At 54.6% G+C, this 25,659-nt stretch overlaps 1 protein-coding gene across 2 annotated transcripts in view; it reads right to left on the reverse strand.

The window, feature by feature from the left end:
• Positions 1–207: 207 nt before the first annotated feature.
• The window catches only part of MID2 (midline 2), a 118,194-nt gene continuing 92,742 nt past the window's right edge, over positions 208–25,659 (reverse strand). For both annotated transcript variants that reach the window (XM_065846698.2, XM_065846697.2), the window contains 6 exons: positions 24,518–24,666; positions 23,622–23,749; positions 22,483–22,626; positions 16,724–16,885; positions 6,539–6,746; positions 208–3,646 (listed from right to left, as the gene is read on the reverse strand). In XM_065846698.2, coding sequence (XP_065702770.1) covers positions 3,244–3,646; positions 6,539–6,746; positions 16,724–16,885; positions 22,483–22,626; positions 23,622–23,749; positions 24,518–24,666 — 1,194 coding nt within the window. In that variant the 3' untranslated portion in view covers positions 208–3,243. The remainder of the gene's footprint in view (positions 3,647–6,538; positions 6,747–16,723; positions 16,886–22,482; positions 22,627–23,621; positions 23,750–24,517; positions 24,667–25,659) is intronic.

A 25,659-nucleotide genomic window follows, 5' to 3' on the forward strand; every position in this document is an offset into this window, starting at 1 on the left:
AGGACTCAGCTGCGCTGGATTCTCATCCCCATCCTGGGTTATATTATGTAAAGGTCTTTTGTGTTGCTGCACCCATGACCCAACAACCCTGAGGTTCACAGTCTGCATCTTGTCAGAGGTTTGTAGAACACAAACTGTGATTGCCAAAGAGAGCATCCCAGGCCCTGGGATGTCACAGAACTGCACAATCTCTGACACACAGACATATCCAGTAATGTATATATATTATATTATATTACATTATATTTATATTTATATTTTTATATACACATTAACAAAGAAGTTGCAAGGAAAAAAAGGGGGGTGGGGAGGGGGCGGCGGAAACATAACAGGAAGAACAACCCTCCCCCAAACAAAAACCGAAACAAAAATGTTACATATGGAAGAGGAGAGTCTGGCGGTTCGCAGGGTAACCAGATCACCACATCCCACGTCTGGTGTCACCAGGAGCAGAGGGGACAGCAACGACACCCAGCCCTGCCCCGCGCGGGGCCGTGGGAACCGTGCTCATTCATAACCCCCGGGCTGCAAAGCCCGCGGGGGCTCGGATTGGCTGAAACTACTGTTGTGTCATAAATCACCAGGAGGTTTTAACCAATGGGATCGCTCTCTCACGGGCTGCGGCAAAGGCTGCGGAGCCCGGGGCAGCAGCGCAGGGCAGGGACGGGGCTGTTGCTCCCGGGGAGTTCGGGTCTCCAGAGCCAGGAGAGGGAAACGCGGTGACTGTGAAGGGCCCCGGTGCCCGGAACCGCCTGCTCGGGGTACGGGGCTGCCCCGCGGTCCCCCTCCATCCTCCTGCCTGGCCGGGGACATATGCGGTGGGGCAAGGGGGGTCCCACCGCTATTAGTGCAATTTAATCAGGTGCAAAAGTCACGTTAACGGCTCGTGTGCTCTGAGCTAATGGATGCGCCGAGTCCTTACCAGTTAAGCCAGTCAAAGTGGTGCTGGTGCTGGTGGAAAGCTTGGCGCCTGGATTACAAATGCTTAAATCCATCTCCAGGGCTTGGGCATTTGTTTGAGCTTGACACGTTACGAAGAGCCCGGGATGGGACCTGCACATGGGGGAAAGACTTTCATGATAGCCCCATGCAGCTTTGAAACAACATCCAACTGAAAACGGCAACTTATCCTCTTAAAATTAATTGTGTTTGTGTGCTTAGCTGTGGGGAATGGCAGACGCCACCCTCCTGCATCCCCACTCAGCACTCTGGCGTGCTGGGGCCAGAAGAAGCAAATAAAACTGCTCTGTGCACTTGGGAGGGAAGTTCTGCCTACTGTGAGCCCATGTCAAGCAGCCTCGATCAGAGGCATAATTGCCCTCAGCTTGGCAATGCAGGTGGCAGATCCTTTCCCAGCAGGTGACACCTGTCACCCTTCCCACAGCATCAGGCAGCCAGTCACCAAAAATATCCCCCAGGGAAAGCAGAGGGATGCTATGCTGGGAAACAGGCTCTTTCTATGCACACTGTCCCTGGGCAAAGCCATTGCCTGGCAGCTGCCACCACCAACTCAATGTCAAGTGCCCCCAGGCCAGGTGGCTGGCAGAGAGCACCCGCTTTCTGTTCCAGCGGAGTTCAATCATCCTCCTGCGGCCCTTGTGGGACAAGCCTTGAAGTGCTGTCACTCTGTCTGTACAGGCCACTTACCCCTCCGAGGCTGGGCTTTGAGGTAGTTCCCTATCAGCAAGGTCCAAAAAAAGAAAGGAAAAGGCTGGCAGAGCTAGGAGGTCTGAACCTGACAGACTCCACACAATGCCACTGAGGCATCTGACAGCACTACAGCCAGAGGAAATAAAGGGCTTTTCAAACACCATGGACCAAAGCTCAAGCACCAGTCTGTCTTAGGCCACCGTGCTGCCTGACCTCCTCGCTTCCCCTGGCATTCCTGCCACGCCGTGCCACCTGCCGTGGCTGCCATGGGGACATCCCCACAGCCACCTGTCCCGGGTTGTGCCACGGACCCCAGCTGCAGGTGTCTGCGCGGGATCTTCGCTCCCTGCGATACCAGTGTGCCTGGCTCAGCTGCTCCTGGCTTTTAAGCAAATGTGGAAACTGAATCTCAGCCAGGGAATTTGGTGCTTGTGGTTACTGGGAGCGCTGGTGGTAGCCAAAGAGCTCCCAGTGACCAGGGCCTGGAGCCCCGGGACAGATTCAGTCCTTTCCCACTGAGCAAACAGGATAGCTCCATGCTGACACCACCATGATGGAGAACAAACCAAGAGCCAAGACTGGGGGTCATAAATTGAGATTTTGGGTCATAAAGCACAGAGATGGTCTTCGGGCAGGACTTGACCCCCTGCTTGGCATGGGGAAATGTTCTACAGGGACACCAGACATGAAACCAAAGGGGGTGCACGCAAAGCTGCACATGGGGGCACAGCCGGCTGGACCCTGTGTTGGGAAGGAGCATCTGCCAAACCCTGTGCCGGAGAGAGACGAACCTTGGTTTGCTCCTTGGCTGGGCCCTCCCTGCCTCCTGGTGAGCTCCTGAAGGAGCAGACACAGTGGGGTGGGGGTCCATGGCCAGCTGCCCTCCACTGTGGGACTGCAATCCCAGGCAAGCATCAGGAACCCCGCCAGCAGCAGCAGGCGCGCGCTGGGAGAGGCAGTGGGATTGTCCTCAGCCCTGCCTTCGCTCTTGCAGACCATCCACCACGTAACCGCCATCCACCACAAAACCAACACCAGCACTCGCCATGTGCGAGGGGTCCATGCAATTATCTGCCACACCAGAGAAGCTGCCAAACTTCAGACAAACAGAAAGTCCTTTCCAAAAAATGACGCTCAGGTCCCACCTGGCTCTTGAGACAAGCTACCAACGGGCTCCAGAGAGCCAATCCCTCCTGCTCCAACCTGTGCCTTGTGGGCACACGAGATGTCCCCCTGACCACAGCAGCACCTCAGAAGATCACCCAAAAACCCACCCCAGCCTTTCCAGCCTCCAAGGGAAGACAAAACCATCCAGGTGACAATCTGCTTTGGGAGCAATCAGAGCACAAGCCGCGCTCGCACGCAAGCGGAGCTCGCCAACGAGAGTTTATTTTCAGCCGTGGTTAGAGGTTCTTCCTCTTTCCTCTCAAAGAAAAATGCAGCTGCGTGTGGGAAGGTGCGCGCTTGCTGGAGCGTTACGGCTGCACGGCGGCTCTGGCACAGCTGCCAGCAGGCTCCTGGCAGCCGACTCCGACCGCCGGCACCTGCCGGCACCGCTGCTGCCACCACGGGGCACGGGCAGGGCTGGGACGGCTAGTGACAGGCTTTCATCCCTGATACGTATGGGGACTCCTGGGGCCTGCAGTTACACTCCTGCTGCTCTGGGTAATCTATGAAGTCCGGGGCGGGCAGACCCGAGAGGATCATCAAGGATTTGTTCCAGATGGTGAAGGTCGGACACACTGGTAGGATGAAGGAGACTTCAAACGTGTGGAGGTGGAGGGAGTTGGCCGGGTCATAGAACGAGAGCGCATTGTTGTCATAATCCAGGAGGACACCGAGGCGCTTCATCTGCGGGTGGACCTCTACCAGCATCTCCTTGTTGTTGTGCCTCACCACGAAATTGTTGTTGCAGCGGGAGAAAACCCAAGATGAGGAATTCTTCCCAATCCACTCGTTCTTGGGTGCTGACTTGTAAGCCACGCCGATGGCATACCTGGAAGAGAGGAGACGTTCTGCTTAGCAACCTCCAGCATCAGTGCGGTATAAAGTCCAGCCTCGATGGCTGCTGCACCCCGTGCTTTAAATGTCTGCCTGACTGTGGCAGCAGCACAGGAACAGCTTCGTGTGACTGAAAAACTGCTTGCAGAGGCCTGGCTGGGGAAAAGCATCACTCCAGTCCCCATGCAACCTCCTGCTGCCAGGTGGGTGAGTGGCAGAGGTGACACAGCTGGGTGCTTTCAGCGGGAACCGTCCGTCTCGGCCCCTTTGTGCTGCACAGGCAGCTTTACCAACGCAGCAGCTCGATACCGCTGTGGTAATGCCTCCTGGCTCCGCTCCGCAGCAGAGGCTTTCTGGGGACCTGCCTGGCGGGGGCTTTCTTGTGATAAAACCCAATTGTTTCACTTCCAATCATGCTTTCCATGAAGGCATTTTTCATCCCTGGGGTGGACGGGAGGCTAAGCCTGATGGGAGGGCACTGCCAGCAGTTTCTGAGCCGAGGCTGCCGTTGTACTCACTCCTTAAGCGCCCTTCCCCAACAGAGAGCAGAGAAATGCACAGCTAGAAACCACAGCCGGCTCTCCGGGTCAGGGAGGGGGGTTTTCTCTGTTAATGACCCCCGAGCATCAACTCCGGTGTTCTGCCTCAGGCAGCAGATGCAAGCACAGGGTTCAGCGAAAAGCAAGTGACACCCCTCTCCTCCAGAGCCCCAGGACAAAAGGCCCCTGACGTGCTGCCCTTGCCCAGCAGAGCTGCCAGCCCACTGCGAGACCTTCCCTGAAGCCCCTGGGAGAAGAGCATCATTTCCCTGAAGCTTGTGGTCAGGAGCTAAGGAGCATGAAGAAAGCACATGCCACGTCTCTTTGAGTTTTGACTGCTGCCACTCTCTTTACAAAACCCCTCTGGTCATCTGGAAGAACCAGCGAGTTTGGTTAAGAGCGATCAGCTGGGGAAGAAGGACAAAACCAGGCTGGTGTGCTCTGTGTCCCTTGTGGATCATTTTAAGGGAGAGGGGCTGTGTCTTGCAGCAGCACTCCAACACCAGTTGTCCTCGGCTGGAGCTCCTGGAGACACGTGGGTTTCTAGGACCAGTCAAGTCCTCATTACATGGGAGCACACGAGCAGCGCTGGCAGCGTTAATCCATGTGAAAGTATTGCCCTGTCTGCAGCAACAACAAAGGGATGAGGCGAAGCAGGGAACAACTGTTGGTGTCAGAGCGGGGCTGAGGTGTGGGGGACAGGAGGTGACACTGAAGGCAGCTGAGAGCTGCAGGTCCCACTCCACTTCTGATCAAAGCATTCTTGCTATGAGGCTCACCAGGACACAGGGCTCCAGGCTCGCTCTGAGTCACAGCCACAGATGATTCAATTATCTGTCTTCTAGCACATGGCTGTGCTTGTTCTGCACCTGAACACACCCCTCTACACAGCCCAAGGAGCTGCTATATATTTGAAAGCTATTTCCTCCTCTGAAGGTCTTGCAGTATTCAGCCATCAGCAAAACAACTCCTGGAATAGACCCATCTCTAAGAAACAGCTCTAGATATAATCATTGCTTGAGAAACAACTCACAAATCAAGCTGCCGAAGTCAGAAACTGCTTTTTAACAAAGGGTGCGCTAGCTTGCGTTCCTGCCTCATCCCTTCTGCTGCTGCCCAGATGCTTTTTGCTTGGGCTGGAGGGCAAGTGTGGGCTGGGGGCACCTGTTGAGGTGTAGTAGGGAGGTGCTGTGGGGCCAAGGATGCTCCTTGCCCCTACTGGGAGCAAGAAGCTGTACTCAGGGCCGTGCTCCTGTGCAAGCATCTCTGACAAGGGCACTGTGGAGAGGGCAGCGGGCTGCTGGTGGGGAGCGGAGCTCAAGCAACCCCCATCCTTGTAGCCCCTGGGAATGCTGCCTTCATGTCCCACAGAGCACGGGGAGGCTTGGCTCTTGCCCTCCCACTCTTGCAGCATCCACCTGCAGAGCCTTGACCAGAGAACTCCCACAAAACCTTAGCTGAGAGCAATCGCTGAGGAGAAGGTACCGTGCCCAGGGCTGCCGCTGCTCCTCATGCTCCACCACGCCTGGTGGGGACAAAGCTCTGTGTTCCTGCCAATGGGAAGGAGACATGGACTTGCTGTCCCTCAAGCAAAGCAGCTCGTGGCAATGAAGGCAGCCCCTCCTGAGCCACACGGCAGCAGCACAGGGCAATGAAGAGCAAACACTTGGCCCCACTGGCCCCTTTGGCCACTGCAGGGCAGAGATGTATGTCCCTATGAGGAGGAGAACCCGCTGCTTGGGATGGTTTATTCTGCCAGTCTGCCATGTATGAACACAGGGTGTAATAGAATGAAGCAGATGTTGTACAGGCTCCCCTGAGCTGTCTGCCCTCACAGGGATATTTCAGTGTCTCACCAGGCCTTGGCAAATCTCCCCTGGAGACATCCCTGTCTCTTCTGCTTAATCACAGTCCCCCTCTGCTTAGCCTTCCAGGTCAGACTTCATAACCATGTCTGGCCCAGCTAAGTAGGACCCTACATGAGACAGCCCAGGGGAGGGCAGGGCACACGGGAAAACCAGCAGATTTAAAGCTCTGTGGCAGCTCTGCCCTGCTATGACGGTGACACTTGAGCCCTGGCAGGCGTTCAGGTTCAGCACATGAGGGAAATGAAGGTACAATCTTCACATTGCAGCCTGACTGGATCAGCCTGAAAGGCTTCTGGCAGAGACGAGAGACCCATAAACCTCTTGAAAGCCACAGCCACCCAGATTTAAGGTCTCAACCACCTCCCTGCCCATAATCAGCTCTGCCAAAGCCCTGGCATTTAACCCTAGTACGTCCCACAACATCTCTGAGGAAATCTGAGGGCCTCTAGGAGAGTGAGGGAAGACAACAGTGCTGCCTACCATGTTGAGGATCCCACCACCACCTCCCAGTAGTGGCAGCCGCTGTCAATGAAGACGTTCCCTGCCGCACCATAGCATCCTGTCCCACTGAACCTCTCAGGCGTGTGGCTCTTCTTCAAGGAGCTCTCATCCTTCTCCATCTGCAGCCCGTCGTTGGAGATCTTCAACTTCTTGTGAGCCATCTTGGGGTCCAGCTTAAATGGCTGACCTGTTAGAGGAAAACACGTGGATTAGGACTTATGTTTGTTATCATCATTGTGCAGGCACAACACGGAAATGTCTGCGCCAGGCTCTTTGGACATCCTCCATGAGCCAAAGGTTCCCCTGCTAGCCAAGGACACTGGGTTACAAGATGACCAGCAAGATGTTGAGACACATCCCTGTGCCTTGTGCATCCATTGCCATGGGCTGATCTCTGTAAGCCATCAGTCCCTGGGCTGCTCCTATGTCCCCAGTGTCTGCAGTGGCTTCCCCAGTGCTGCTGGAAAGAGAAAGCAAGTCAGTGCTGCCCATGCCAGCAGGCAAACGACCACCCCAGGCACCGCCAGCAAGACCGGGCAGCAGGGGCCAGGGAAGCACCTGCTCCTGGGGCTTATTCTTCAGCCTGGGAATCGCTCACCTTCCCGAACCAGAGGGAAAGGAGGTGAAACTCCAAAATGCAGAGAGAAATGAGCAGAGGTGAGGCCTCTACCCCCTGGGGAGGATCTGGACTCACAGAATCCCAGAGTGTCAGGGGTTGAAGGGACCTGGAAAGCTCATCCAGTGCAATCCCCCCATGGAGCAGGAACACCCAGCTGAGGTTCCACAGGAAGGTGTCCAGGCGGGTTTGAATGTCTGCACAGAAGGAGACTCCACAACCTCCCTGGGCAGCCTGGGCCAGGCTCTGACACCCTCACCCCGAACAAGTTTCTTCTCATATTTCAGTGGAACCTCCTGTGTTCCAGTTTGCACCCATTGCCCCTTGTCCTGTCACTGGTTGTCACCCAGAAGAGCCTGGCTCCATCCTCCTGACACTCCCCCTTTCCATATTGATCCCCAGGAATGAGTCCCCCCTCAGTCTCCTCTTCTCCAGCTCCAGAGCCCCAGCTCCCTCAGCCTTTCCTCACACGGGAGATGCTCCACTCCCTTCAGCATCTTGGTGGCTGCGCTGGACTCTCTCCAGCAGTTCCCTGTCCTTCTGGAGCTGGGCAGCACGGCATATTGGGCAGGGCTGCATCGTCCTGGCAGGGATCCTCAAGTGAGGGGCTAGGGTCTTCCTATTGCACATCACCCTCTTCAAACATCTATTTCTCCATCAGAGCAACTGCCTTTCATTCTTTCATTCCCTGTTAATGATGCAAAATGTGGCAGAAACACGAGTTTTTCCAGGGGATGGGAACAACACTGAAGATGCCATCAGGATGCACTGTGAACCAAATGCTGGCAGGGCACGTAGCCTGAGCGGAACAGATCCATACTCTATTAGCAGTAATGAGAGTTACATGAGTGCAAGGGAGAACAGACCCGTAAGTGCTGGCACATCAGTACCGAATCACAGAAGCAGCACCGCAGCATCAGGCACATCCCCGAATCCCCGCAGCAGCCGAGGCAGACTGCTCCCTGGAGCGCCGGCTGCGGTTACGTGTTACAGGAAGCACGCCCGAGGTTTTTCTGTGCTTCTCCACTGCCAAACAAGGCCTCTGCACTCAGAGAGGACACTCTGGGCTGTGTACGCAGTGGTGGAAAGCACATCAACGGCCTCAGGTCCAGCCCATGTTCAGCAGAGCTGGACGGGAGGCGTGAGACCAGGGCCAGCAGCGAGCACACACCCTGGGGCTTCCTCTGCAGTTAATGGAATCAAGATTGATGGATTTTGCAGACCTTTAACGCTGGCTTGAAACCCAACTGCAACTCCTTTGTTATGTTACCAGCACAGAGAAAGCCGAACCATTTCCTAAGTGACACACACTGGCTGTCCTGCTCACCTGGAGAAAACCTTCCTGAAGATCAACCAGGCCAAGGGAACACCTGCCCTCCCCTACATCAATACACACTGTCTCTTTTGGGCACCAGCTCCACAACACATTCAATAGTGAGTGCTTAGGATTTCTCTGAAAGGCTCCAGTTTTCGGTGCTACACAGCCTTGCTGCCAAACTACCCCTCCCTGCTGCCAGGCCCCGATCGTGTGTGTGCACGGACACAGGTGGCGATGGGCAGATCCGGGTCGTGTGTGTGCATGGACACAGGCGACGATGGGCAGGTCCGGGTCGCGTGTGTGTGCACGGACACAGGTGGCGATGGGCAGGTCCGGGTCGTGTGTGTGCATGGACACAGGTGGCGATGGGCAGGTCCGGGTCGTGTGTGTGCATGGACACAGGTGGCGATGGGCAGGTCTGGGTCGTGTGTGTGCATGGACACAGGTGGCGATGGGCAGGTCTGGGTCGTGTGTGTGCATGGACACAGGTGGCGATGGGCAGGTCCGGGTCGTGTGTGTGCACGGACACAGGTGGCGATGGGCAGGTCCGGGTCGCGTGTGTGTGCATGGACACAGGCGACGATGGGCAGGTCCGGGTCGCGTGTGTGTGCATGGACACAGGCGACGATGGGCAGGTCCAGGTCGTGTGTGTGCATGGACACAGGTGGCGATGGGCTCAGGGGAATACTTGCAAACAGACTTATTCAGTACGGAGGGTCGGGGGATTTGGGGTGGCTTCCACCGGGGTTGCTTGTGGGCAGCCCAGCCAGCAATGCTCAGACTGACACTCAGCTCCTGAGCCTCCTGTTGCCCTGCCAGCCCGGCTCTGCTGAGCCAGGTTTAGCCCATTGCCCTGCCAGCCCGGCTCTGCTGAGCCAGGTTTAGCCCATTGCCCTGCCAGCCCGGCTCTGCTGAGCCAGGTTTAGCCCATTGCCTTGCCAGCCCGGCTCTGCTGAGCCAGGTTTAGCCCATTGCCCTACCAGCCCGGCTCTGTTGAGCCAGGTTTAGCCCATTGCCCTGCCAGCCCGGCTCTGCTGAGCCAGGTTTGGCTTTTTTAGGGGGAGGGAGGTGGGTGAATTCACAATCCCTTTAATCCTTCTTTAACAGTTTAGGGTCATTTTAAGATCAGATGTGGAAAGGAGAAGCCAGAAGGTTGCATTTTGAGAAGCCTGAAATGAAGCCCTCTGCTTTGGGGCAGGGAAGGGAGAGAAGCAGTGGTTTTAGGGAGTGCCTCTGCTCCCTACTCTTCTCCCAGGCAGTCAGCAATAGGACAAGGGGGCATGGGCTTCAACTCTGCCAGGGGAAATTTAGGCTGGCTATTAGAAAGCAATTCTGTGCAGAGAGAGTGGTCAGCATTGGAATGGCTGCCCAGGGAGGTGCTGGACTCACCGGCCCTGGAGGTTTGTAAACTGAGATTGGCCATGGCACTGAGTGCCGTGATCTGGTCAATGGACTGGAGTTGGACCTAGGGTTGGGCTGGATGATCTCTGAGGTCTCTTCCAACCCAGTCCATTCTGTGATTTTGTCTTCCTGTCACTCTCTCTGCTCTCAATTCAGGACAGACTTTGGCTTCTCTATACAGCACCATTTTTTCAGTGCAGCTAAATAAGTTTGCTCAGCCCTGAGGACCTCCTGGTCCATCCCTAGATGCTCACAGGCTGCAGGTACAGACTGTGCCTCAGTTTACCCCCCTGTGCAACACAGGAGCATTTCCAGGGGTGCTGAGGGCTGGTGACCGACCCTTTCTGGCTGCTGCTGCAAGAGAAAAGCTGTGCTGGGAAAATGCTGCTCCATCCTCACCCTCCTGCAGGGAGAAGGTGTCCTGGTTTTGTTAAAAACAAGTTTCTCTTTTAGTGAATTTGCCTGTCAGCTAAAGCTTCATATGAGCTGCATTTTCCTGGAGAACCAGATCCATGTTTTGGTGAACACAGCAATGGAATGCGAGGTTATTGATAAGGATTGATGCACATCCCGTGAGAGGTGCAACAAGAAACAGGTGACCAGAAATTGACCAACTGTGTATAACATCCCATTCACGTGATACTTCATATAGAAGTGGGAGATCACGAGGATCTCGTCCCTTTTTCCCTTTTTCGTCCCTTTTCCTTATGGCCGACATGAGGAGAGGACCTTGCGAGTCGTCCCTGTGAACTGAGGCCAGTGACAGACTGAATCCAGCTCCGGTTGCTGCAGAGTCCAGTCCAGGACTTCGGGTGCTGGCTCTGCAGTTGCTGGGACTTTCCAGGTTTTGTATATTTTGTATTATTTTCTCTATTTTATCAGTAGCATTAGTAAAACATTTTTAATTTTTCCAACTCTCTTCTCTCTGTCCTTCTTTCCCTCCCGATCGCCTGTGCTGAGTGGGAAGGGGGAGAAGGAATGGCTGAAGGGGAAGAGGGGGGTAGAAGAGGTTAACAATACATCTGTCACATTTTATTGTCATCCTGCAATCAAAACCTCGACAGAAGGGCACCCAGGAGGCTGTGGCAGGGAGCCCCACCAAACCCACAGGGACGCTGTGCTGGGAAGGGGCTGAGTGTGGGACGGTGGGGTCTCATGAGAGCGGAGGGTTCTCCTATGGTGCAGCATTTCCACCTCCGGAGAGATGGTGCTGCATCAGCTTGTTCTACTAGCACCGATGACAGGGGGACGTGAAAGCGCGATGGCTGTGGCAGGACCAGCTCTCCCGAGCCACCGCAGCCAGCCAGGGACACCGGCGAGCGGATCTGCTCAGCCCCTCACCGCTGGACCAGCAGGGAGCCCAGCGGGGCAAGGGCATGCAATGTGCATTAAAGACTGCTGCATAATGCAGGAAGAGTAGGCATTAAATTAAATTGCACGTGCAACTTAATTCTGGTGCTTTTAAAATCCCGTGCTCTTGGCTTTGCAATTTTTCTTTTTCCCCAAGAGGTTTTTCCATTTGTAATTCCCTGTTTTTTTCTTAAAGGGAACAGCAAAGTGCAGTCCCGATATACTATCAAGTGCAGATGAACCCAAATCAACAGCACAGTTGAACGAGAGCAGCTGCTGAGCGGCAGCAACAGCACTCTCCTTTCCACTGGGCAGAAGAGAAGTCCTCCATGCTCTGCCCCAGCACACGTTGCTGCGGGAGACATGTGCAGAACGATGGGGCTGTGTTCAGCCTATGCTTGTTCTTGCAAACAAAACTCCAAGATGCTGTAAAGAAGCAAATGGAGTTCTGGTGGTTTTTGTCACTGTGAGTTTTCATACAGCAAAGAGCATATAGATACTTCATAGGATCTCTATAGCAACTCATCTACTTTGGCACAAAGCAAAGTCAATAGGGCAGCTGCAGCAAAACATCTTAAATAACTGCAAACAACTTAAAAAACGGGATTTGTTACGTGGCGCAGTCCCTGGGCTGGCTCGAGGAAGGTGCTGCGGTGCACGAGGAGATGTGCTCTCCTGTTTCCAGCTACGGACACCGAGGCCCGGCGAGGAGCAGCTCCTGCAGCAGTGCTGTGCAGGGAGGGGTTTCTAAGCCAGGGCCAGGAAGCGCCGCACACAGCCGGCAGCACCACCGCGGCACGGCTGCGGAGCTCTCCCGTGCAGCTCCGTAACGGAGCTCATCCGCGCTGCTCTCCGACACCCGATGGCGGCTTGTGTTGATTCTCCTCTGAGCCCAATTTGCTGGATAATTGAGTTGAGAGGCCTGAAAGTAAAGCTGCAAATTGGGAGTGATCCCTCCCCCTTCTCCTCTAGCTATTTTATTATTTCTGTAGCTATCTTTTTCTGGCAGTAATGCAAAGAGACAAGCTCTGAGAAAGTGAGGTATAAAAATACTTGGCTCCATCAGGAGGGAGACAGTCAGAGCCCTTTTCACAAAGACAACCCCTTTTTAAGGTCAGCGTGAGCAGCCACAGTCCAACCCTTGTCGTGGTTTGTGCTGACACATCCTGGCCCAAGGGCTCAAGTAATATTTGCAGACAGTGCGCTGTGATGGGCAAAGACGGGATTTAAAAAGCACACAGGCTGGCTTGCAAATTCTTGCTCGGGACAGAGGGCATTTCAGAGGGCACAGATGGGTGCCTGCTCCCATCTGACCCCCTTCCCAAAATACCACCCCGGCACTGGGAAACAACACAGATTTTGCAGACCCTCTGTGGCCCCAGCCTCAGCTGTCTCAGTCCCTGGCACGTGAGCCCAGCAGGGTCCTCTACATTTGCAGCTGCCTGCACCATGAACCCACACAATGCTGTGCTGGGCAAGGCGGGTTATGGGAAGATGCTGGAGGTTTCATGACTTGAGGGCAGCACGACGGGGAGAAGCAGAGGTGCCCTGGCACAGGGAGGGCAGCAGGGCTCAGCCCCCACCGGGGACCCCAGCCAGGCCAGGGGCTGCGCCCACCCCGGGACGCTCCCAGCACCCTGGCTGCCTCTCCTTCCTGTGGGAAGCACAGTCCCGGATGAAGGGAGAGGAGAGGATTACGTTCTTCCTAGGCAAGGGAAGACAGATAACTTCTATCTCACAAATTCAGCTTGTTGTAATACTCCCTATGGCCTTTTGCTGGTTCATCCATCCATGGTGCCTGCATGAGGCTTGAGAGCCATGGGAAACTGGCCAGCTCCAGGGCTGGACACAGCAAGCTGCACCCTCTAGGGTGTTCATCAGCTTAATTTTACTTCCCTTCCCTGCAAAGTCTTAAGCATTGCGGAGAGGAGGAAATCCTGGCTGGCCTTGGGTGTGCAGGAGCAAAGAGGGAGGAAGGGATGGCCAGCGCTGCCACCAGGAAAGCATTCAGGGTTAAGGAAGCAGGTCAGTGGTGTGCTGGGAATGGAGACGGGCAGAGGGGAGGTGCTGGCTGGTGGGACCCTGCAGGACTCCTGGTGGCCACCCAGCTCCCCAGGGCCCCAGAGGGCTCTGGCCACCCATCAATGGGAGTAGATGCACTGTCTCTGGATGCTCCTGGTCACCCCTCGTTCCCCAGAAGCGCACAAGGGAGGGCAGCACGGTGGCAGGAACACAAGCCTCACTCATCCTGGGTGCAGATAAGAATATTTAGTTTTCTGTCTGCCTCAGCAGTAATTCGTCTGCAAGACAAGGGCTGTTAATGGAGTGGTTACACTGACAGATTTTCCTTTCTTGATGCTTCATGGAAGGAATCAATTATGGTGAAGCTCAGCAGGTCCTGCTGTCAATACCAGCTTCAGCATGTCGACAAAGCCACCTGGAGGGACAGCCAAGAAGGGGCTGTGTGTTGGTTTACACAAGAGCCGCAGAAGCAACTGGACCAAGATCCCCCGGAAGCAAGAGACAACCATCGACACCCAGCTGGGTGCATGAGGAGCAGCCACCCAGCTCCACGGCGGGGTCAGCTGTGGCACCGCCGGAGCAGCGCCGCCCAAGCGTGCTGCAGAAAACGCTGCGATGGGCACGTACTCCTGCTCTTGAGAAATGGTCTCTGTCCTTGTTGCAGATGTCCACCACGGTCTGCCCAGCATAAGAGCAAACCGAGCCACAGGACCCCTCTGTCAGCCCTTCTCTTCTCCCTCTGTGCCCGCAGCAGCAATGTCCCTGCTCTGACCAGCCGCCCGAGATGCTGCCCATGCCTCATGTTCAGAAGCAGCCATGCACAAAACCTGGTGGACCCGTGACCCTGCAGCTGGACAAACAACCTGGTCCGCGAGCCCTCAGCCAGCTGCCCCGCGGTCAGAAGCAAACAAACTCAACAACACCATGGGGCACAGGACACCTTGCAGGGCACGACAGCAGTGATTATCAGCCTCCCGTCAGACATCACCTCGAGGAAGCAAAGCTGCAGGACTGTAATGTTGAGTTGTCAAGTCACAGGAAAGCAATACATCCATCCAAACCTATGATTCTTCCAACCCACCCCCTGCTGGGCTGCTTGCTCCTTAGAAAGCAACTGCACCAGCGTGATCCTGTCATTAACAGGGACCTTGGAAACCATCACTCAGGCAGCAAACTTGTGCTGCACCAAGTCCGCCTCTCCAGGTGAGATCCAACTGACGTTTCAGATGAGATGGGGATATGAACCACCCCATATTAGCCCAGGAGGTCTCACCGAGAGATGCATAAATCCGAAAGAGACAGAAATGTGAGTGACAAGAGCAGTCTGCAATGGTCAAGGCAAGGACCATGAAAACCACCTTCCCTGCACTAAATTTACTACCAGAGCTGGGACCATTCCTGTATTCTGGCACTTTCATCCACTTCTGGACACTTGCTAATAAATAAGACTTACTCAGGCCCTGACTCAGCAAAGGAAGGTTTCTCTCTGTCACTAAACCAAACCTATTCTCTCAAGCTCTTCTGTTCCAGCAGTTTGGGAACAGATTTAGTGCCCACCGACAGCACTGATGCTTTGGAAATCAATACGTGTCCTGACACCGACCTTCTGGCGATGAAGGAGTCTCTCCAAGCATCACTTCAGGAGCAGAAAGAGGGCTGTGAAATACGCTAATTGGCCCATCTCCTCGTCAAGCTGCTGAAATTTCCACCGAGGTTACAGCAGTTGAGAAGTGTGTGCTATCTTCTAATCACCCACTTGAAAAGGAGAAAACCCTGCTGCCACATAACAACAAATACAGGCAGAAGAAATGGCCAGCAAGGATGTGCTGGGGATGAAGCACAAAGCGGCAGCACCTTCAGCTGCCACCACCCTTGATGACGAGCAGTGAGCACCCCAAAGGAGCCCCTGTACATGGAAGCTGGCCACAGAAAGAAAAGATATCAATATATACTATACACATATATATATCGCTAAGTCAAACATTCAGAAATTTAGACTAAAGACTCTTTGTGGGCTGCAGACAAATGCTGAGGCAGTGGTGGAGAAGGGTGCCCATTAACACCAAGTGCTGTTCCCTCCCATCGCCTGAGCAGGAGGCGCCAGGATCAGTTCCTTGGTCATTTGGTTGTGTGAAAGGAGCTCCTGGCACACAGAAAACTACAGTCGTACGTCACCATTTGTGCAGCACTTCAGGTGAGGCTTGCTTCAGCTTTCAACAGGCAGGACGCTGCTGCAGACACTCCCCTGCAACATGGGGAGTTCAAAACCTTATTTCATCTGCTAAACTGAGTTCATCTCCAAAGCGGAGCCCTCAGCAGCACGCTGGCCCCTCTGATGACTGACAGTTACAAAACCAAAACAGTGAGCCCTGTCCCCCCCGAGCTGACACCGAGGCAAACCACCCTTGCTCCCCTCTGTGCTCCTGTGTCGCATCATCGCGCCCAGCTTGTCAAGCCACCCATTTCTTATTTCCAGAGCCTTTCAAAGCACAGGGAAGCACTTAAAAACAGCAACCGCAGAAGGGATAAATTTTTAATAAACAAGGTAGAAATGGATTGAAGTTTGCTTCTTGGCAGCTCCCCTCCAGCCCCGGTGCTACGCTGCCTTTACTTGATTTTACTTTGTTTTAAAGTCGTGCAAAGAAAATCACGAGGTGGAGGCCATAAATCATCTCGAAAGCCTCGTCAAGGCAGGAGCGATGGCAACATCGGGAAAGGAAACACACGGGAGGGCTGTGCTCGCCGGGGCTGGGCAGAGACCATCCCAGTGAGCACCGGAGCCGGGCCACGGAGCAGGCGGCTGCGGCACAGACCTGGACAGACGGCTGATTTCCTTCCTCAACACCTCAAACTGATTCTCCCAGAAACGCCCTCTTTGCTGGGACAGGTTCAGCTCTGCTGCCCTCTGATTTTTGAGCCAACCTCATTCACTCTGATTTCCCTAAACATATTTAACTCTCCTTGGCTGTCCCCGGGGTGATGTGAAGCGTGACCTCCTTTCTGCTTTGCGTGTGGCTGCAAAGCTCCATCTGCTACCACACAGACACTTCAGTCTCCTTATGGCTCCCAAAATCACAACTGTCTGTGAGCAAAGCCACACACAAGTACACAACCACCCCGAGACTCCGCACGTCAGCCTCAAAAAGCCCAGCGATGTAAGGTGACCAGAAAGATGGACCTTCCTGATCTCCTGAATCCCAGCTGTCCCAGGGAGCTGTAGCGACGAGCTGCTGGGAGCCCCAGGCAGTGTGTGTGGCAGCAGGAGACCACCCCTCGAGGCAGGGATGGAGCTGAGACACCAAGTGAGATGGGCATGTTAAATAACTGGGGGGGCTCCATCACGCTGCCAGTATCTGCAGGCTCACAGGGAGCAGCTGAGCCATACCCCTGGGACTTGGGGGCCAATGAAGCCGCCCTCCCACCACTCCCAAGACACGGCGAACACCCCGGCACCTACTGTTTGTCTTCAGCCTGGCGGGTTCACTGTTCCGGCTGCCTGCCTGGTTTATGGCCTTGACGAGGAAGATGTAGCGGGTGCCGCTCTGGAGCCCGTGGACAGTGTAGTGGTTCTGCTTGATGTTGGGGACGATCATCCAGCTGTCCATGGAGTTGTAGAGACCTGTGGTACGGGAGAGCGGGGCGAAGATTTATTCACAGAAAGGACAGCATACAAAGACCACGTGCTGCTAATGCAGAGCTCACTGACCATGCATCCCTCGGGTGGATTTATCACCTGAGAGTTAAGAGTGCTTGCAGGAAAATTTCTGTAGATGGCAAACCCCAGCAACTCAAAGAGCCTTTTTAATTATCACATGAAGGCAATGCCTGGCAAGGCAAAACCAGGGGTGGGGCGCTGGCACCTGAAGATGCAGCTGTGGGAAGTGATGAGGAAAAGGTGCAGAGAATAGAGGAATTCAAGCAGTGGCACCTTCCAGCCAGGGCAGACGGCACAGGCAGCAGGCGCTGCCCGGAGGACAGCGATACCCACCACCATCCTCTCTCGTTTCCTTCTCCTGCACAACAACCTCCCTGCTGCGACGGGGCTGCAATGTGCAATGCTGGCAGCAGGGAGGGACACGTCTACACCTTTATCCTCCTCCTGCGTGGTGCTCGATGCTCCAGGGTGGGAAGCAATAATCCATGTCCAAGGGATGCTGATGCTTTGGGTCCCTGTGTAGGCTCGTCTGCAAAGCGGTTCAACAAGAATTACAGCTCCCAGTGAAGGGAGCAGGATCCAATGCTTGGAGAACATTCAGGAGCCTCAACTCTTTCTGGAAACTGAACGGAATTAAGAGCCCAAAGACCCTGGAGGCACTAAGCCCTAATGCTGCAGCGGTTTGTGCTGCCAGAACTGTGGGGCCCAGCACATACTGAAAATGTAGTCTTGCACCTAAGTGGGACACCATAGTGCTGCAAGGAAGGAGAAAAGCACCGTGAGGTGCCACAGATGCTGCTGCTGCCACTGGCATGGCTGGGGTGAGAATGACCTGCACAAGTGCCTCGAGAGCCAGCGCCGGGGGACAAGGATGCTCTGGGTTTGGGGAGCGACCTCCAGTGCTGGCAGCAAGGGGTCAGGGGCTGCAAGTGCCCAGGACCATCTGCAGCAGCACTCAGCAGCTCTGGGCTCTCAGAACAGCGTTGTGGCAGCTACCACAACACGGGACTGTTGCTTTAAACCCAAAGAATAAGGAGGAAGCTCAGAAGCAGTAGCTGGATCCAGCAGGTCTGGAGGCGGAAGCGAGATGATACGTGAGGAGCAGGTTGTGAACTGAGGGCTACTGGAGGGGGCTTTTTAGCCTCCTATGGCCAGCATAGGTGTGCAGTGCTGGAAGGCAGGAGCCTGGAAAACGCTCCACACCTACTCCTGTAAGGCTCACATTGGGGTGTTTGTTTATCTCCGGTGGCTCGCTCAGCCGGAGGACAAGGGCAAGTTGCAGTCATTGTCAGCCTGGATTTGATTTAAAACATAGGTGGAAATGGCCTAGGGGAGCAGAGCAATGTTATCTGAAGTAGAAAATAAACCAGATGTGATACTGATTGCATCATACACACAAAGCGGCTTTCATCGGAGCACGCAGCTTCCAGCCACGCACCGGTAGGTGTTATCTCCCTGCAGACAAAGACCAGCTTCGGGTCCTTCATTGGAAAGCACAAGGTGGCTGAGAGACGACAGTCTGAGAATGATTTGGACTCCCAAGCAGGTTTCTTTCCCAAACCAACCAAGAAGGGATTGGTCTTGAAGGCTGAGGGCTCCTATCCTTGCCAAAGCTTAAAAAAAAAATCCTTTTTATTGCAACTTTCATCATCCATAAAAATGTCCAAGTCCTGCTGAGCTCTTGGCTTTAAAGAGTGTGTGCAGGGGATGGTTTCCACGTGCTCTTTGAAAAGGCATTTCCCTTCACGGGCAGCCTGCTGGTGCCCGGCCAGGTGAGCCCTGTGCGCTGTTTCCAGTCTCTTCACGCATGAGTTCAGCCAGGGCTCAACCGCCTTCATCACCCAGCCCCAACTGTGTTATTTCAAGTGACAATATATTATTCATTTTCTCCTCTGAGATGTTAACTGATGTTTTCTTTACTCCCACGAAGAGCTCCCAAAGCCGGCCAAGGAAGACGCGCCTGATGCGTGTCCCTCTGGGCTCTCCTCCAGGGCTGCCCTCGCTGCCCTGCAGTCCCCACAGCCCCCCCATCCTAACGCCTGTGCCAAACCCAGGCAGCCCCAGGGGTGGGTACGTCACTGATTCCCAAGCCCCTCAATGCGCTGGAACAGGCTGCCCAGGGAGGTTGTGGAGTCTCTCTGGAGACATCCAAACCCCACCTGGATGCGATCCTGTGCCATCTGCTCTGGTGACCCTGCGTCAGCAGCTGGGTTGGACTGGATGATCTCCAGAGGTCCCTTCCAACCCCAACCATTCTGTGATTCGGTGTCTGGAGTCCAAGCCATGTGCCCAAAGCAGCATATGGGGAGAGGCAGGAGCCAGACCCTTCCCCAAGGGCCCCGGCGCAGCCCCAGGGCAGGGGCACAAGTTGCGGCTGAGGAAATCTTGGTTAGATAAGGAAAAAATTCTTGTAGGGTGGGGAAGAACAAGAGTAAGGCCCCAAAATCTGGGGAGTGTCCATCCCTGCAGACTGTCAGTGCTTGAGAAGCGAGTCCCGAGCAACCTGACCGAGCTCTACGCCAGCCTGGCTGGCACAGAGTGCAGAGACCTTCAGGTGTCCCTCCCCATTTAAACAACCCAGTGATACCAGCGTGGTCCACGGTTCTTCCTCAGCCGCAGCTGCAGGGGAGATGGAGGCTGGGGACGTCTAAGAGCGGGGCCAAAGGGGCTGCTGAGCGCTCCCAGGCTTGCAGGGAAGGAGAAAACGCTGCCGACAACCCGCTGGGGGAGGAGAGGAGGGGAAGGGAGGGGAGGGGAGGGGAGGGGAGGGGAGGGGAGGGGAGGGGAGGGGAGGGGAGGGGAGGGGAGGGGAGGGGAGGGGAGGGGAGGGGAGGGGAGGGGAGGGGAGGGGAGGGGAGGGGAGGGGAGGGGAGGGGAGGAGAGGGGAGGAGAGGAGAGGAGAGGAGAGGAGAGGAGAGGAGAGGAGAGGAGAGGAGAGGAGAGGAGAGGAGAGGAGAGGAGAGGAGAGGAGAGGAGAGGAGAGGAGAGGAGAGGAGAGGAGAGGAGAGGAGAGGAGAGGAGAGGAGAGGAGAGGAGAGGAGAGGAGAGGAGAGGAGAGGAGAGGAGAGGAGAGGAGAGGAGAGGAGAGGAGAGGAGAGGAGAGGAGAGCAGGGGAATCCTGGCTGCCGTAGCACCAGGTACTCATAACTAACCTCTGACCACGAGGAAATAAATCACCTTGTTTTCCAAAGCGAGGCCAAAGGCTGGGGATGCAAGTTTTATCAGCTTTTGAAGTCGCAAACAGTAACTTTCTCTGGCAGTTTCCTGCATATTTTAAAGCGCACTTAACACCCTTCCTGTGCCGTGACACTGCGCTTCCAGCACCGACGTCCTGCTGATCGGTGAGATAAACTAACAGCGGCACAAAAATCCCACTCAGGCATTTTGTCAGCACTTCCTACAACGGTAAGTGCTACCAAGAAAAAACAGGAATAGAACTTTGTTGCTCAAGACGTGTTTTGGGGATGCTACGCTGTTCCAAAGCGTTACTTCAGCAGGACGGACAAGCTGGAAACTATATTTTTTGTTCTTCCATTACAACATCTGTATTTTTTTCTTGTGTGAAACAAGCAGTTTCCCTGGACTCTCTCCTACAACCCAGCCCATGAACTAACTTTCCTCCGGAATGCAAAACCCCTCCAATTTTAGGAAAAAGCCAGTTTTACAAGACTTGGTAACAGGCACATACTTCTGACACCTTGGGGACTCACTGGGCACCCAAAGGAATAAATCGGTGCTGCTGAGACTGGCAAACAGCTCTTGGCCTTATGTCCAAACTGCTCTTCTCCTCTCTCTGCACTTCTGGGGAAACCTGAAGAATCCCATTTCCTGTGAGGACAACGAAACCAGATTTTTATTTATTTAAACCTTCCTGACAGTGACAAAAGAGGAAGACTACATGGCTCCCGCAGATGTGACACATCTGTCCTCGGGGAGGGGGTCACAGTTTCCCTGCTTGGCTATTTCAATCTGCAAGTTCATCAGCTCTCCCTAAAGATAAGTCATGGTGCTAAAAAGCTCGGTTCAGGTCTCTCTTGGTCAGTTTAGGTGTATGGGAAGGACATTCCACACATGCCTTTGGTTTTAATTCCCTGAAAATATCTGGCTCATTTTACCACCCAGGCGCCAGCTGATTCAGGATGCCTGATGAACGCTGACCGGCGGATGTCAGAGCAGAACTCCAGCCCTGCTGCTGGATGCAGTGTCTGAAGGAGGAGGCACAACCAGCGGAGCCTCAGCGCGGCTGCAGAGCCTGGCCCAGGACAGCTCGGCTTTGCTGGGCCCAGTGTTGCCTCGTTTGGGTGGTAGGAGCCCCCTGGGGCACAAAGCCCTTGGCTAACGGTGATGCTGATGAGCAGCAGCCCACTGGAGCCCCCTCTCACCGCCAGGATACCCTTGTTGGACAATTCTGTGTTTTAAGGTCCTGATCTTTGGAAGAGTGGCAGGAGGTCACTGGGAGAAAAATGATGCTCTGCCAGAGGTGCTCTACCTCACCCCAGATCTCTCCCACCACCTCCCTGTCCCTTTGTTGCTTGTTGCCTTCACTGCTTCTATTTTCCGCCGCACTCAGGCAGCAGCAGCGGGGCCAGCGCGCATCTTCTCAAAGTCACCATCATCACAAGCTCGCTTTCTCCTGCTCGCCCTGGCTGAACACACAGCACAGCAGCAACCAGCCAGCCACCCACCGCACGGCTGTCTCTGGATCCTTTCACCTCCCTCCCCAAACCGCGGAGCCAGCTCCTAAATGCACTGTTAAAATATCCATAATATTAAATATGCCATAAGTACCACAGTTCTCTTCAAATAACAAATACCCAGGAGGGAGCTTTGCATCTAAGAGGTTGCTGTCTTGACCTCGTGGTAAGACTGGGTGCAGGTTCAGCCCCACAAAACCCTTTTAAAGCTCTCCTGTTGCACTAGAAGATATCACAGCATGGAAAATATGTTGAGCACCACACAGTCCATAAAGTCCAGGCTCTGCCAGAGGAGCTGGATGCTGCACTCGCAACAGGTTCCTCACTGTCTGACCACAGCACTTCTGCAGTGACCAGGTAACACCACACACCCATCAGCAAGATCACCTCAGTCCTCCAATCCCATTCCTGCCAAGCAAATTTCTATGGATGTGGAAAAATAATTAGGCATGACACCTATTTTCAGGAAAAAGTACCAGGAGACATGGCTCAATATTGTTACAAAGGGTATGTACATCACACTGAGTCCTGGCGCACCGAGCAGCCTGTACAACCCCAGGGCACGGTGTGAGATGTACAGATCTGGTGGCTGCGAGATGGATGAGACCCCCCTAATGCACCAAGCATTTCACCAAGCCAGAGGCTGCAGACACCAAGTCCAGGGGCAAAACATTTCCACTAGAGACTCCCAGCACAGGGGATCACCCATCATTTTGGTTACAGCCCTGAGCGGTGTCCTCAGAGGATCCCTCATCGTGCTTTCCTCCCCTAGTTCCCAGACTTCAAACCTGCTGATTCTCCCTACGCATCTTCTTCTTCCCAAACCGGACCGTGGCCCCCGAAAGGCGCAGGCGCACAGTGACTTACTGATGAAGTTGGCTTGGCCAGTGAAGATGGTGTACTGGAGCTCGTAGGAGCTGACGCTGAACTCATCCTCCGAGATCCAGTGGACGGTGATCGTGTCGTGGGAGGCTGTGCAAAGCTCCTCCCGGACGGACGGCGGGTTTGGCGCTGCGGGATATCACAGGTAATGTATTTCAGTAAGTTTGTGCTTTCTTTTCTTAATGTACCTAAGGCTTTTTTGCTCCCTTCAGAACAGAGCTGAGCTGGTGCAGGGAGCAGAGTCTCCTGACACAAACAACTGTCCTGTTTTATCTGTCATTTTGTTTCCCACTTAACTTCTGGTGTGACAACACAACATCCGGGGGCCCGAGTGCTTTCAGGTGTGCCAGAAGGAGGGGTTTTCACTGCTGCCTCCATCACTCCCATCCTGACACAAGCTGAGAAGCCACTTCAAAACCCAGCTATTTTTCAGCACTGATTGTGGGATAAGTATTTCATCCCATACCTATTCCAGACACATTTGTTCATTTTTCATTGCAAGCTGGTCTGCTTCATGATGAAGAAAATTTGATTTGGGTGAGGAATTATGTCCTCTCTTCTCCGGAGCTTTCATCCCCGGGTTTTCCAGCACACAGCACCGTCCAGCACCAACGGGCTGCCCCGAACACCCCGCACTGCCCCGGGCCAGAGCAGCGTTCATCCTGTGCTACACGTGTCCAGGCAGCACCAGGAGGTCATCGAGGTCTCTGCTCACAGGAGCCCACGATTTAGCACCAAGAGACCCACAAAAAGGGCAGCATAAGGGAAATGCTAAAGCATGCAGTGCATTAGAAGTACAATAATTGGTTAATTTGCTGTTCCCTCTCTGTAATCCGCCCTCTCGGATCCTTGTTGGCATCGGCCTCCCCACTGCGTCATGTAATTTTTCACCTACTTCCTGAACTTTCCACCTGGCCTCCAGGAGAGGTCGAGTACAAACTGGAGGACGGGGACATGTCACCGTCCTGGTGACAGCACGGCCTCTGCTCTGCTGCAGCTGACCAGGCACTTTTTGTCAGTGAGAGTGAGTGGCAGCCTAGTTTGCTTTAAAATACACCTGCCAGCCCTCAGCTGTGGGGAAGACATGGGGCAGCAGAGCGGGGGCAGCACGCCTGCTCACTCACCGGTTAGATAATCCAGCCCCTCCAGCAGCTTCTTCTCTCTGGAAAAATCTAAAGCAAAGTTTTCAAAGGCATCATTAAAATTGATATCTGGTATCAGAACTTGAGAGGATGCAGTTGCCATGGCGACCCTGAAAGAAAAGAAGAGACCATCGGTACACATCAGGGCGCACGCCTCTCCCGACACCCAGCAGCGGCAAGACAGGGGATTAGAAGGGTGCGAGCAGCAGTGACACTACATCCTGCTGAGAAACCAGCTCACACCCACTAACCACCGCTTCTGCCCCAGCAGGGTGACCCAGCCTGGGGACAGGTTGCCCAGATGGCTCCATCCAAGGGGGTCCCAGCCCAAACTGCCCCTGAGCTGCCTTTGGATTGTCGTGGCTACCACCAGGGAACCATGTTTGCTCCCATAGTAGATGTTTAGCATCATTAGGGTAACAACCAATGATAGGACAAGGGGCAATGGATATAAACTGGAACACAGGAGGTTCCACTTAAATTTGAGAAGAAACTTGTTCCTGGTGAGGGTGTCAGAGCCTGGCCCAGGCTGCCCAGGGAGGCTGTGGAGTCTCCTTCTGTGCAGACATTCAAACCCGCCTGGACACCTTCCTGTGGAACCTCAGCTGGGTGTTCCTGCTCCATGGGGGGATTGCACTGGATGAGCTTTCCAGGGCCCTTCCAACCCCTGACATTCTGGGATTCTGTGATTTGGACCTGATATGCACCCCCTGCGAAGGATGGGACCCAGCGACACCACTGACCCCAGCATTTATCTGAGGGCAGCAGACGGGAAGGCTGCAGGGGGACAGCTGGGGTGTCCCTGGGCAGGGAGCTGTGGCCAGGGGGCAACTCCAGTGACATGCTGTCAGTGTCCTGAGCCAAACGTGCCAGCCCACCTCTCGGCCACGTTCCTGGCTGTCTGCAGGAACCGCGCGTGGTCGTTCTCCTTCAGGATGTGCTCTGCCTGGTTGATGAGGACCGTCGAGCGCTCCAGGCACTGCCGGCAGTTAGCGACCTGCTGGGCCAGCTTCCGCAGCTTCATCACCTGCGAGAGGAGCAGAGGGAAGCCCAGGCGCTCAGAAGCCAGTGTGTAACTTGAAAAGCACTGAGGAAACCCCTCCCTAAGCCAGGGGCTGCTCAGAGGAAGCAAGGAGTGGTGAAACAGCACTGAAATGTCCCCAAAGGCTCTGAGGAGGGGGACCATCAATGTACTTTCAGTGTTAAATTTCGCTTACAGGTGGGGAAGCCCCAGGGAAAAGCCTCCATGCTGCCCTAAGGGTCCCGTGTGTGGTCAAAGCAGGACAGTGATGCATCCTCTCTCCGCTCCTCCTGTGCAGAGCAGTGCCATCCCCTCTGTGCTGGCTCGCAGATCTGTCCGGGAGAGGAGCGCTCCTGCAAAGCAGCTCAGCACAGGCAAGCAAACCTCACACTGGCTCGGCCCCAGCAGAGCTGCTGGAAAACACCACGTTTGCAGCCGCAAATCATTTTGCAATTAAAGGTGAGGTTCTGCAGTAAGAGAGTTATCCACAACACAGAGAAGTAGGAGCTGAAAAACCAGTCCAGGCAACAGCCTGCATCCAAAAACAGGGCACGTGGCTTGAACGGGCTCTGCTTCATCCACACAAATGTCCTGCGAGTCCCACACAGCCCGTGCTGTGGGCTCAGGGCTCTGCCGAGTCCAGCGCAAGCTCAGACCTGGCCCAGCCACCATTTAGAAAGGGACACCAAGTCACTCCAGGGAACAGTACCTCTGACACCTCGGTCTTTTCCCCACAAAACTCTCTGGAGGATATTTACTGATAGCTTAAGACAGCACTGAGCAAGCCGCTGCGGAATAAACCAAGAACAGGTTTCTCTCTTCTGTGAAGTACCAGTGCTCGGCAGCAGTGAGGGAGCAAAGAAACCAGAGGAAATGTTGTTTCTTAGGGAAAATCTCTGTGAGTCAGGGGAATGCTGTGCCAGGGCACCAGGGAAAGCCCGATGAAACTCTCATCTCCTCCACGCAGCCAGGGCAAAGCTAAAGGAAAAGCAGGCACGA

Source organism: Patagioenas fasciata, chromosome 11 (assembly GCF_037038585.1).
Source record: "Patagioenas fasciata isolate bPatFas1 chromosome 11, bPatFas1.hap1, whole genome shotgun sequence".
In the NCBI taxonomy this organism is placed as follows: Eukaryota; Metazoa; Chordata; class Aves; order Columbiformes; family Columbidae; genus Patagioenas; species Patagioenas fasciata.